Source organism: Ovis canadensis, chromosome Y (assembly GCF_042477335.2).
Source record: "Ovis canadensis isolate MfBH-ARS-UI-01 breed Bighorn chromosome Y, ARS-UI_OviCan_v2, whole genome shotgun sequence".
Taxonomy (NCBI): domain Eukaryota; kingdom Metazoa; phylum Chordata; class Mammalia; order Artiodactyla; family Bovidae; genus Ovis; species Ovis canadensis.
Window position 1 is genome coordinate 3,911,266 of NC_091271.1, and position 13,735 is coordinate 3,925,000.

The following is a 13,735-nucleotide window of genomic DNA, read 5'->3' on the forward strand; positions in this document are numbered from 1 at the left end:
CTTTTTCCAGAAAGTCGGAACACACGGGATCTTGAGGGGATTATGGGCGGTTTTTCTTATGGATTTTCCTCCTAAATCATACACACAGACCCACACAGACACAGGACAAGCGACACACCCACCTGCGTCATCACCACTCCAAATCTTCAGAGATGTGAAATCTACCACGAACTTTTTTGGGTTTTCGCATTTTAAAAAATCTGTTTCCAGTTGTAGAAACTTACTTTTCCAAGCCTACACAGAATATTCGACTGAATTAATGAGATAGGGACGACCTTGTGTCTCAGCTTCATTTCATCCTAACAAGGGGTCAGGGCGTGAACAGACCGCTCTTTCTCACACTTTGCGTCTGCAAGCTCGCCGGTGATTTGCAGGCCCGATTTACTGACGCAGGGCTGCTGTTGTGCACGCCTCACAAACTCTTTGCGGTCCCGAGAGCCGAACTGAACAGAGTATCACCTTCTGTTCGCTTTAACTGCAGGCTGTGTGTCTCTGGATGCAGCATAAAGAGAAAGTGAAAGAAGTGAAGTCGCTCAGTCGTGTCCGACCCTCAGCGACCCCGCGGACTGCAGCCTTCCAGGCTCCTCCGTCCATGGGATTCTCCAGGCAAGAGGACTGGCGTGGGGTGCCAATGCCTTCAACACGCAACTAACTCCTTGCAGAAACAGCCTCGGTGACCGTAAAGGAGGTAAGACATGAAACGAAGTCGTGTTTAATCGTAAGGGAGAGAACGTGAAACTAACTCATTACAGAAACAGCCTGCTTAACTGTAAACGGAGTAACAGGTGAAATTAATTCATGGCTAGCTGTAAAGGAGAAAACAAGAAATTAATCCATTATAGAAACAGCCTGCTTAACTCATTCATGGGTAACTATCAGGAGAAAACAAGAAATTAATTCATTACAGAACCATCCCGGTTAACCATAAAGGGAGTAACACATGAAATTAATTCATGTGTAACTATAAGGAGAAAACAAGAAATTAATTCATTACAGAACCATCCTGGTTAACCATACAGGCAGTAACACATGAAATTAATTCACGTGTAACTATAAAGCAGAAAATATGAAACTAATTCATTACACCCAACAGCCTGGTTAACCTAATTCATTACACCCAACAGCCTGGTTAACCATAAAGGAGAAAACATTATACAAATTCATTGTACCAACATTAATGAAGGTAATTCATTACACAAACAGCCTGGTCTCAGCAAGCAGGGGACCAGACAGACAGGAATCTACTCCCCTTCATGACACTGAAGAAACTTAATCTTCCAGTGACAGATACTGGTAATGAGGCCAACGCTGAACGGCCATAAAACTGAAGTCACAAGAACACAGCCATGTTTTCTCTTTCCTAATTAAGTCCTGTACGGTAGCTTAGAGCCAAATCACTATAACATGAAAAGACATTCCCAGGAGATGTAATACTACTGGGTTTCCCTGGTGGCTCAGACAGTAAAGAATCTGCCTGTAATGCAGGAGACCTGGGTTTGATCCCTGGGTCAGGAAGATCCCCTGGAGAAGGGCACGGCTACTCACTCCAGTATTCTTGCCTGGAGAATCCCAAGGATGGAGGAGCCTGGCAGGCCACAGTCCATGGGGTCGCAGAGAGTCGGACACAGTTGAGCAACTAACCACACCCACACACACACAATACTATTATTATTCATAAGTGAGGTGTCACTAAGGAGGTTGAAGGCTTCACCAAGGCAATATGCAAAATAAACAACAGTGTTCAAACCAGCAGCGTCTCTGGCAGCAAATGAAGCTATTATAGGTCCTGGGTGGTGGGATGAAAGAAAGTGAAAGTCTCTAGCAAATGAAGCTATTACAGGTCCTGGGGGTGGGATGAAAGAACCTGAAAGTCTGTATGTTGTGTCTGACTCTTTGCAACCCCATGGACTATACAGTCCGTGGAATTCTCCAGGCCAGAACAACGGAGTGGGTAGCCTTTCCCTTCTCCAGGAGATTTTCCCAACCCAAGGATTGAACCCAGGTCTCCTGCATTGCTGGTAGACTCCTTACCAGCTGAACTACAAGGGAAGCCCTCGTGGGTGGTGGGATACTGAACAAATAACGAGCAAATTTTTGGGCACGCACACATATTCTAGCGGACTAACTTGCACCTCAACTTTCTAACAGTTTTTTTAAAAACTATTGCTTATAAATATGCATAGATAGCAAACGTGGTTTTTAATACATCCTAAGTGACTTGGATGAGATAGGTAGATAGCATCACCGACCCAATGGATATGAATTTGAGCAAACTCCGGGAGATGTCGAAGGCATGCTGTGGTCCATGGGGTCACAAAGAGTCGCACACAACTGAGCGACTTAACAACAACAACGATGTCCCTGGGACTTGTTGTAGTAATGGAAAAAATCTATAAACTGCCAACTGAGTTAAAACTCAAATTCTGGAAGATGACAAGTGTAACGGGAAATTCTCTTCCTTAGAGAACAGGTTTTCTAACTTGCAAGGCATGCTAAGCCAGTAGTATTCTTCGAAACATGCAAAATTTCTAAACCCTCCACAGGATTATTCTTCTATTGGAGAGCTTGTTCAGCTGGGAGAGAAACACATGTTGCCAGAAATCCACTCTCGTTTAACCGCGTTCACAACATGCTAAACTGTTTTCCATTATTCCTTGTCAGGGAGATATTTATCTAATAATCTTTCCCAATTATCTCCACTTACAAGCCATGTCTACACAACGTCAAACATCCCCCTGACATGAAAATGGGAAGCAATTAGTGACTCTCACGTAGCTTCGTGCTGATGTGGACCGGCTAAAACACCTGCCTCACCGTGTTAACTGGCACAGCTTTAAGTTTCTCACCTAGATTTTTTTTGCCCCCTCTGCATACACCTGAACTATTTGTGACTTGATGAGAAGAGAAAGGCACTTAATTTTTCCTTTATCTGACGTTAAAAAGAAAAAAAAGAATTGTGCTATTGTCTTCGGCTGTTCTGAGAGCCTGTTCCAAGAAATGCATTTTAATGCTTCTTTGGTGATTAATTTCTGTAAATCAAGTGGGATGCTAAAAATCCAGTTGACGACTCATGCTGAAAAAGACAAAGCTTAGGAATAAGCAGAAGGTAATACTCAGCTCTTTGTTTAAAAAAAAAGGCCATTCCTGATATATTGTCATTTGCAGCAACGTGGATGAACCAAGAGTTGATGATACTAAGTGAACTGATTCAGAAACAGGAAGACAAACATCATGTGATATCACTTATATGTGGAATCTAAACCATGGCACAAAGGAAGTTATCTACGAAAGAGAAACAGACTCAGAGGCACAAGAGACCAGGTGTGTGGCTGCCTAAGGGTAGGGGGAAGGATGGAACAGGACCTTGGGATTAGCAGATGGGAACTACTGTATTTAGAACAGACAAGCAAGTTCCTACTGTACAGCAAAGGGGACCACATTCAATATCCGGTGATAAACCACCATGGAAAGGAACATAAAAATCAATGTGTGTGTGTGTGTGTGTATGTAACTGAATCTCTTTGCTGTACAGCAGAAACTAACTCAACATTGTAACTCAACTACACTTCAATTAAAAAAAATTCGTTCCATTTCTCAACACTCGTCTTTTGTTAAAGCCATATTAGGAACTGTCCAGAAGTGATAGACCCTCGGTCCCATTTCCTAAGCTGACCCTTCCACTATGACATATAAACACTTATGTTACAGGCAATCTACGTTAATGGTGGACTGGACATTATAGTAGACAGATACACATGTACAAATTAGCTGAAAAGTTCTGGTTCTCCGGGAGCCCCTAGTGGCTCAGACGATCAAGAATCTGCCTGCCACACAGGACACCCGGGTTCGATCACTGGCTCGGGAAGACCCCCTGGAGCAGGGAATGGCAACCCCCTGCAGTATTCTTGCCCGGAGGATCCCATGGACAGAGGAGCCTGGTGGGCTACAGTCCATGGGGTCACAAAGAGTCAGACACAACTGAACGAATAACATCTTCAGGTTCTCTGTTCTTGCATTAACTATGCTTCACAAACATCTGATTGGGGGCTGGATATGTGTGCAAAGAAGTCTCCCAGCTCACCTCTGTTTTATACCCAAGGAAAATGAGGCACGCACTAGCTGAAGAACCCACCCATAATCACTCAACCGGGAAGGGAACAGGCTGGCATTTGCAGGCTGGCAGGCGTGTTCTTAGCCAATCAGTGCTACAAGCTCAGCGGAAAGAGTGAAGCAAGCTGACAGTCGGGAGGATTCAGAGAAGTTACTGCGTCCCTACCTTCACAGCAGCATTGCACACAATTGTCAAGGCGGGGGAACAACCAAAGCAACCACGCACACGTGAATGGAAACACAAGTAGGTGTGTAGGTGTAGGTGTGCGGTGGAGTATCACTCAGCTGTTAAAAAGGAAATTCCCACTGTCTGCGACAAAGCGAGTGGGCCTCGATGGCATAACGCTCAGTGAGATTGGTTTTGAAAAAGCACAAATATTGTATTCACATCTATATGGAATCTAAAAATCATAATGTATCACTTATACATAGAATCTAAAAAAAAATAATAGTACAAGGGAACGTCTTTACAAAACACTCACAGATGTAGAGAACGAACTTATGGTTACCAAGGGGTAAGGAGGGGGGCAAGGATAAACTGGGAGATTGGGATTGGCAAATACATATGACTCTATAAAAATTAGATAACTAGCAGGAACCTACTGCATAGTACAGGGAACTCTGTTCAACATTCTGTAGTGAGCTATGGCAGAAAAGAATCTGAAAAAGGGGATATACGTATATATTTAGCAGCGGAAACTAACACAGCATTGTATACCATCTATACTCCAATTAAAAAGTTTTCTAAAAACACCAAACTCATAGAAGAAGAGATCAGATTTGCTGCAGCCAGAAGTGGGGGGGTGGCAGAGGCGTAGGGTGTTGGATAAAAGTTATCAGAATGTAGAAGCTCCCAGTTCTAAGATAAGCAAGCGCCAAGGGTGTAATGTACAGGGTTGACGGCTGTAGTTACCATTGCTCAATGAGACACAGGCAACCTGGAGACCGCGCCAGGCCAGGTTCGATCCCTGAGGGATGGGATGGGGAGGGATGTGGGAGGGCGGTTCAGGATGGGGGACACATGTACACCCATGGCTGATTCATGTCGTTGTATGGCAAAAACCACCACAATATTGTAAAGTCGTTAGCCTCCAATTAAAAAAAATTTTTTAAGTGTACAGCCTAACAGTTCTCATCACAAGGAAAAGAAAATCTTTCATTTTTTTCTTTTTCTTACAGCTATATGAGATCTGTGGTGGTAGGTGGTATAGTTGCTCTGTTGTGTCCAACTCTTTGCAACCCTATGGACTGTAGCCCGCAAGCTCCTCTGTCCACGGGATTCCCCAGGCAAGAATACTGGAGTGGGTTGCCTTGCCCTCCCCTCCAGGGTATCTTTCCAACGGGAGGATCGAACCCATGTCTCCTGCAGGCAGATTCTCGACAGACTGCGCCTCCAGGGAAGCCCGTGAGAAGATGGACATTAGCTGAAACTATTGTGGTGATCGCGTCTCTCATTTCATGGAAGTCAAACCGTCATGCTGTCTGCCTTCAACTTGCATGGTGATGTCCCTCAGAGACATCTCACTAAAACTGGGGAGGGGAGAGAATTAACTGACATCCTCTCAAATAAATTCACCAGTAAGTTGTTTCTCAAAAGGGGAGAGAATCCACCTGACTGCAGAAGAGATCAGATCTTGAGGTCTTGACCGAAGGAACAAGGAGCTGAAAAGATTATGCTAATACATGAAGAAGCCATTCAGAGGTACAGCTGCTTCTAAATGTCAGATGAGGGAAGAGAACCATTTGGGTGTTTTCCTTGATGCCATTCACTTACACTCACTCTGGGCATCTGGAGATCTTTAAAAGCGCCTTCATTTCATCCCTGTGTCAGGAAGATTCCCCTGGAGGTGGGCATGGCAACCCACCCCAGTATTCTTGCCTGGAGAATCCCATGGACAGAAGAGCCTGGCGGGCTACAGTCCACGGGGCTGCAAAGAGTCAGACACGACCGAGTGACTAGCATTTTCACTACGCTCCTGTGTAAAATCAGCATTGCTTTTGAATACTAGTAAGGTTTGCCAGAAACCTCTTTTCACACCTCCAACCAAAAGTTGGGTGTCTGCTTTCTAGAGTTTAAACCTCACATCTTCAAAATCTCCACCCAGCCATCACGACTAACGTTGACTCCTTAACATGTATAACAGAAAGCAGTAAGTTTTTAACCTACCCAGCATTAAAATAACAGTTTAATAAAAACAAGCTAGTCTGGCGTTACAAAGGTAAACAAAGGAATTACCATCTCAGAATGAGTAGTGACGGAGAAACTTCGCATTAACTGTTTAGTGGTGTGTGGGTTGCTTTCAATCAGGGAAACACTTCACGATAAATTTCAAACTGTGATAAAAGCTGCCCAAATTTTGTATGAGATTTCTGTCCCTGCCGTAACAAATCGCCACCAATGTTGCAGCCTCAAGGGGCAGCTATTGAGGCTCTTAGAAATCTGAAGGCCAGAGTTCCACCAGGCTAAGATTGAGGGGTGGGCAGGGCTTTCTGGAGGCTCAAGGGGAGGAATCTTGTCTTTTCCAGCTTCGAGAAGCTGCCGAATCCCACGACTTCTGGCTCCGTCTTGGCTGCTGCGCCTTTTCCCTGTTGCTTTCCTCTGGCCCTGCTCGTCTTTTCTCTCTCCCTCATCCACAATTAACGGTCTCTGCGAACACATATGGACCCACCCAGATAAGCCGGAGTATATGCTCTGCATCTTAAAGTCCACAGGTAAGCAGGTATTAATTTCAGATGCAACCTCCTCCGCTTAGCACTCTAAGGTAATAACAGCCAATGTTTCCTGGGCTTAGGACTTGCCCTTCCCTCCGTGTGTGGTCATGCATGCCTGCTAAGTGACTTCCGTCACGTGGTGTCCGACTCTTTGCAACCCCATGGACTGCAGCAACCAGGCTCCTCTGTCTATGGGATTCTCCAGGCAAAAACAATGCAGTGAGTTGCCATTTCCTCCTCCAGGGACACTTCCCCACCCAGGGATCGAACCCACGCCTTCTGCACTGCAGACGGGTTCTTTACCACTGAGCCACCTGGGAAGCCCGCCCTTCTCTGGGGGAGCCACTCGTCTGCTTACAATAAGTGCATGTCTCTGGAAATTAGGAATGGCTCTCTCTGTTGCCACGACAATATGTAAAGCTTAACTGGTACGTGACACCAACCCATAATTACATTATTGGCAGTGAAGTCACATGGACACACCAACTGATCAAAGCGTCAGGACAAACCAAAAATAAATAAATAAATAACCGAGCGCCAAAGTGGAATTCTGAATTCCAAATAGCTGGCATCGCCATACATCCATTTCATCAAAGGCACAGTTACGAATTTAGATATGCCCTAAAGGAAACTCTCTGCAGGAACCAGCATGAAGCCATAATTTCCATGTGTTATGGCAGAAGTAGGGTTTCTTCATTTAGGAAGAACCAGTAATTAAATATCTAAACCTCCACGTTCATTGTCAAATGGACACGAGTTATCTTTTTTAAACGCACAGAACTCCTGACCCAATAGGCTGCAATTTTCTGTTTCTGCAGACACACAGGCGTGTGGCTTCACTCACCAGCGAAACTCCATTATTTATATATTATAGGAAGATCAATTTTAGCTATTCAGCCCCTATTAGATTTCTGATTCTCCCGTCAAGATGGTGTGAGATACGGCGTGCAAAAGTGCTATAAAAATACCCCAGAAGTCAACAAGCAGCACCACCTTTATTCTTAAATTTAGACTGCTTCTCTGTTAGGCAGCATTTTTCACGTGTTTTTTTTTCCCCCCAAATTCCTATTGAATACTGAACCACAAAGAAATGGCCAAATTGCTTACGGTTTCCATCGACACAATTGCACACTTATGAGTCTGCCATCAAGGAAGCTATTGACTTTTCTTCCTGGATGGTCTAATTGTGCCCTACCTGTCAAGGCTCAGACTGTAGAGGACCTGCCTGCAATGCGGGAGACCCTCGTTCGATCCCTGGGTTGGGAAGGTCCCTTGAAGAAGGGAATGGCAACCCATTCCAGTATTTCTGCCTGGAGAATCCCATGGACAGAGGAGCCTGGCGGGCTATAGTCCACGAGGTCGCAAAGGGACAGACACGTCTGAGGGACTAACACTGTTTTTCACTTTCTCATAAGGAGGCATTCCCTTTGAGGCACGTTCCTTATCTGAAAGGGTAGCACTCTCAAGTTACCTGTTCATAAACACCAGCATGTCAAATTTATTGCAAAATCAAGTTTAATCTTTTACCCAAGTTTGTTCCCTCTACCCTGCCTCCCCTTCCATCTTTCTTTTAATTCTTTCAAGGGGACAGCTCATGATGACAAAGTCCAGGACTTAGAAAGGCGAACCCTTAATTTGCTTGGGATGGGGTCCTTGTCGATGCACCAAAGAGGTACTAGGAGCTGCCACATGCAAGGACAGCTCAGGGCACGACATGGAAGTAAGGCACCCGGTGTCACTCCTTGAACCCCATTCAGCCCTAGACTATGCAAGGTGATTGGTTCCTCTGTCTCCATAGCAACAAGGAGGCCGTCTCCATGCCAACCTATGCTGACACGATGAAGCCCAACCCTTCTATACCTTTCCCTGGACGTCACCTGTCATCTCCCTAACAGACGCCTGTGGCCTGGTTTCTCCTAAACAGTCATCACACCACCTCCCTGCATCTACTCTGAGAAAGAACCACAGCGTTTGCGGCTAGACTCTCAGTTGAGTCTCACGGAGAAATCTCTCTCAAGGATTAAAGAGGGCAAAAAAAAGGAGGACAAAGGTGTGTGTGAAAGTTACCAAGGACAAGGATGCATTTTGGTTTTCAGAGTAGACACGGACAGGTACTATGATGCCTCTAAATTTAAAATTCCAGGAAGATTGCATTCTACCCTTTTCCTTCTCCTCGTACGAAACTAGCACATGTAAATAAGAAATGAAAAAAAAAAAAAGGGTCTACCCTGTATCCAGTGGTCTGGTTGGTCTGTATCAAACATTTTAATTCAAAGTCTTCATGGACAAGGAGATAGCCAAGTTTGACTAGCGTGGGGTTAAGTTATAATAATATATAGAACATGATGGCTTTCACAGACTTTCACTGCTGTGTTATCTAAGCAAAAAAAACGGTCATTTTGCTCTAACATAAGAACATAATTTTTCTCATGGACCTAGCCCAACTTCAGTCTGGTTGGCCTTCTGAAGTCTACACATAGAAGGAGATACCCCAGTTTTACAAGCACTGGATTTAGATGGAACATTACTGTTACCAAGACTTTCACTGCTGAGTTATCCAAAAGCAAAGGGGGCATTGGGTCCCAGCAAGAACATTATTTTTCTGACTTAGCTAGACCCTTCTGACGACACACATCTGCTGTTTGCCGGCAGTGACTACTGGAAGAAAATGACGTCCGAGTTTAGGGCGACAAGGCAGCTTTTCAACAATCAATTTCAATCGTTCAACGAACTATCCCTCGCTTGGGTATTTAAAACAATCGGTGGTTCCTCTTAAGACTCAAAAGGGAAAGTGCTAGCATCTTAAGACGTTAAAGCCAAGGGCACTATTCCTGATGTTATTTTCAGTGGCTCCCTGAAGGCCGATCACGTTAGTTCTATTAGTTTCTTGAGATTCACCTTTTATAGGTGATCCCAGTGTAACCTACAAGACTATCCACTCACATGGATTCTCATCTGGGAATAAAGATGAGAGCAATACTACAAAGGCAATGTCCGGAAAGAACTAAGTCCTTCATTACAGGACTGTCCAGCTGCGTAAATACACACTGCACAAACTCACAAGTGATAACTGCCCTGTGACGATGGAAGATAATAGCTGGGTCATAGAAACATCACGCACAGGACGTGATAAAAGGCTTTCGGGCACACGGGGAGGCTGACCCAGCAGGTGCGCTCTGCCGAAGACGCATACTCACCATCCTCCGTGGGCACGTAGATGTTCAGGTAGAGGCAGTCTTCATTCTGGTCCTGCACGTAGGTCATCAGGGTGTCCAGGTTGGCCGTGAACCACACGGGCAGCATGTCGTGCAGGAGTGACCTCTCGTCCAGGTGCTGGGGGCAGACGGCGGCGAACTGGGTGGCATTGCGGACCCCCGTCCATGAGGAGGGGGGCTCGGGGGGCTGGAAGCGCCTCTCCCCGGTGGGGGGCGAGGCGTAAGGGACCCCCAGGTACTGCTCCACGGGACCCAGGATCTCATTGGGCAGCGGCGTTCTCAAGCCCCGGATCTTGCCGTAGTTGGTGCTGACCACGGGGTACTGGGCCTGGCTGTCGATGACCGTGAACTTGACGGCCAGGGCGGTGATCCACAGCAGGACGTTGGAGTTGACCATGACGCAGACGGGGGTGAAGGCCAGCGGAAGGCATAACAGTCCCTGGGGTCTCGACATGGCTCACGCGCACATCAGGGGTTGGGTGGGTGGGACGTCCAGGGGCGGAGACTCTGAGCAGAACAGACAGAGCAGTCGGGGGGCCCTCGGGGAGAGAGAGGGGCTTCCAAGGACCGAGAGCCGGGAGAGGCGAAGGGCTTCCTGCAAGCCCACTCCCGATGAGGCATAGACAGAGCCCAAGGTCAACAGCCAGCCCGGCGGTGGTCCTGACCGCCCATTGCAAGACCACGGTGCTGCCCTAATCCTCGCACCGGATTCCCGCCGCTGCAGGGCTCCAAAGATGCCAGGCCCGTCCGGCACCTCCCAGCAACAGTGGTCCTTTATAAGAACGCCGACGCACAGCAGGCGGCCTGCAGGGAAAGGAAAAAGCGGACACAGATGGTGAACGGAACACCGGCGTCACCGCTAGCATTTTACGTCTTTCGGGAAACCCTACACATCACTCCCGGAAATGCTTTTTCACCGATCAATGGAGTGCATGGTCTCTCCAGGCCGTAGACTCTAGCCAGTGTCCTGACAACTTGCACAGTGTTCCCCCACCGGAGAACAAAATATTCCAGGAACCCTCGAGACTTTGTTACATGAACCAACATGTCACCACAACATGTACTGATAGCGATGCAGACAACGGTATGGACATCTAATTTGATTCTTGGGCTTCCAGGGTGGCTCAGTGATAAAGAACCTGCCTGCCACTGCAAGAGATGTGTGTTCCATCCCTGAGTTTGGAAGATTCCCCTGGAGGAGGGCATGGCAACCCACTCCAGTATTCTTGCCTGGAGAATCCCATGGACAGAGGAGCCTAGCGGGCTACAGTCCATACAGTCACACAAGTTCCTAAGTGTATCAAGTAAACAACAAGTACAATTTCACTATTGTTGATATCAGCCCATCAATGGACAGGCACCACCTAAACACTGTTTCTGGGATGTTTAAAAAAAAACAGTTCAATGCAGTTCAGTCGCTCAGTCGTGTCCAACTCTTGGCGACCCCATGAATCGCAGCACACCAGGCCTCCCTGTCCATCACCATCTCCCAGAGTTCACCCACACTCACGTCCATCAGGTTGGTGATGCCATCCAGCCATCTCATCCTCTGTCGTCCCCTTCTCCTCCTGGCCCCAATCCCTCCCAGCATCAGAGTCTTTCCCAATGAGTCAACTCTTTGCATGAGGTGGCCAAAGTACTGGAGTTTCAGCTTTAGCATCATTCCTTCCAAAGAGCACCTAGGACTGGTCTCCTTCAGAATGGACTGGTTGGATCTCCTTGCAGTCCAAGGGACTCTCAAGAGTCTTCTCTAACACCACAGTTCAAATGCATCAATTCTTCGGTTACTTTTATGAAATAGATAAACAAGAACCTACTGTACAGCACGGAGCTATACCCAATATTTTACAACAAGCTATATGGGAAAAGTGTCAGAAACACACATACACACACTCACACTCATATACAGCTGAATCAACACTGAAAACCAACTATACTTCACTTAAAAAATAAATATTAAAAAAACCCATCACTATGCCCTAAAATATAATGAGTGGAACTCTGAAAGTCTTCTAAGATGTGGAAAACAGATCGGCTTCCTGCCATGTGGACATTTATCAGCCAATACCAAGGGCAGGCCAAGTCACTTCAGTCATGTCTGACTCTTTGCAACACTATGGACTGTAGCTCGCCAGGCTCCTCTGCCCATGGAATTCTCCAGGCAAAAACACTGGAGTGGATTGCCACTTCCTTCTCCAGGGGTATCTTGCAGATCCAGGGATGGAACCCACATGTCTCAAGTCTCCTGCATTGGCGGGCCAGTTCTTTACTACTAGCACCACCTAAGAGGCCCAACACAAAGGGAGCATCAAATTGAAAGCGCCTGCTAAAGCAAAAGATGTTAAAGATCTTCCTTGGGCCACGAAGATCCCCTAGAGCAGGAAATGGCAATTCAGTCCACTATTCTTGTCCAGTGAATCCCATGGACACAGGAGCCTGGAGGGCTACCGTCCATAGGGTTGCAAAGAGTCGGAACAGGACTAAAACGACTAAGCAGGCATGCAGACCATGAATACTTATCAGTCTCGGGCGGCTCAACAGCATGCATCTGGGCTCCAGGCACTGTTGCCCTGAACCTTAGCTTCCTTGGAAGAGACTGGACAACATGGTAGGTACATCTCCAGGACCATCAACAAGTCATGCAGCCTCTGTCATATCAAGTCACCATTCATAGTTAAGAGTGTTGGTAGAGCGATCCTGATTCTCATGTCAAATACCACCTGCCTTCCACAGGAAAGCCTGCAGCCTATGTAAGAAGCCTATGGTACATCTAAGCTGTTGACCTGTGGAGTTTGGGAGGAGCCCACTTTCCAAGAGTGACATCCTTGGGAATGAATTCCCTGGCGGTCCAGGGATCAGGTCTCCACGCCTTCGCTGACAAGGACCCGGGTTCAGTCCCTGATTGCGGGACTGAAGATCCTGCAAGCCACTTGCTTCCCCTCCCCCTCCCCTCAAAACAAACAAACAAAAAAACACCCTGACCATTTCTCTGTGTCTCAGTGTGGATCCCACAACTCTCAATAGATAAGGGATGTATGATATTTATAAGAATGTCACACATGAGCATTACAATTAATGCATTAGAGACAGAAAATATTTCAAGTGATCATACAAGGATGCTACTTTTTAAAAATCAACATTTTCTCTTGAAGTGTATAGTTGATTACAGGCTTCCCAGGGGGCTCAGTGGTAAAGAATCTGCCTCCAATGCAGGAGACTTGGGCTCAATTGCTGCATTGGGAAGACCCCCCCAGAGGAGGGCATGGCAACTCACTCTAGTATTCCTGCCTGGAGAATCCCATGGACAGAGGAGCCTGGTGGGCTACGGTCCATGAGGTGGCAAGAGCTGGACTCAGGTTAAGTGACTAAACAATATAGTTGATTAAACTGTTATTTTCGGCCGTACAGCAAAGTGATTCAGTTATAGCTTCACGTATTTTAAGAATCCTTTTCATGACAGTTTAGCGTAGAATACTGAATACAGGTCCCTGTGCTATACAGGAGGATCTTGCTGTCTCTCCATTCTGTATATAAAAGCTCACATCTGCTAACCCTAACTTCCAGCTCCATCCTTCCCTCAACCTCCCACCTTTGGCAACCACCAGTCTTTTCTCCATCAGCTGCTCAGCTGCTCAGCCGTGTCCAACTCTTTGCGACCGCCCCCCATAGACTGTAGCCCCCCCCAAGCTCCTCTGTCC

The 13,735-nt window shown here is 46.6% G+C and overlaps 1 protein-coding gene across 1 annotated transcript in view; it reads right to left on the bottom strand.

The window, feature by feature from the left end:
- LOC138431402 (neuroligin-4, X-linked) overlaps positions 1-13,735 on the bottom strand; it is a 397,040-nt gene that overhangs the window by 295,620 nt on the left and 87,685 nt on the right. The window contains exon 4 of the mRNA XM_069573501.1: positions 10,020-10,841. Coding sequence (XP_069429602.1) covers positions 10,020-10,491 — 472 coding nt within the window. The 5' untranslated portion in view covers positions 10,492-10,841. The remainder of the gene's footprint in view (positions 1-10,019; positions 10,842-13,735) is intronic.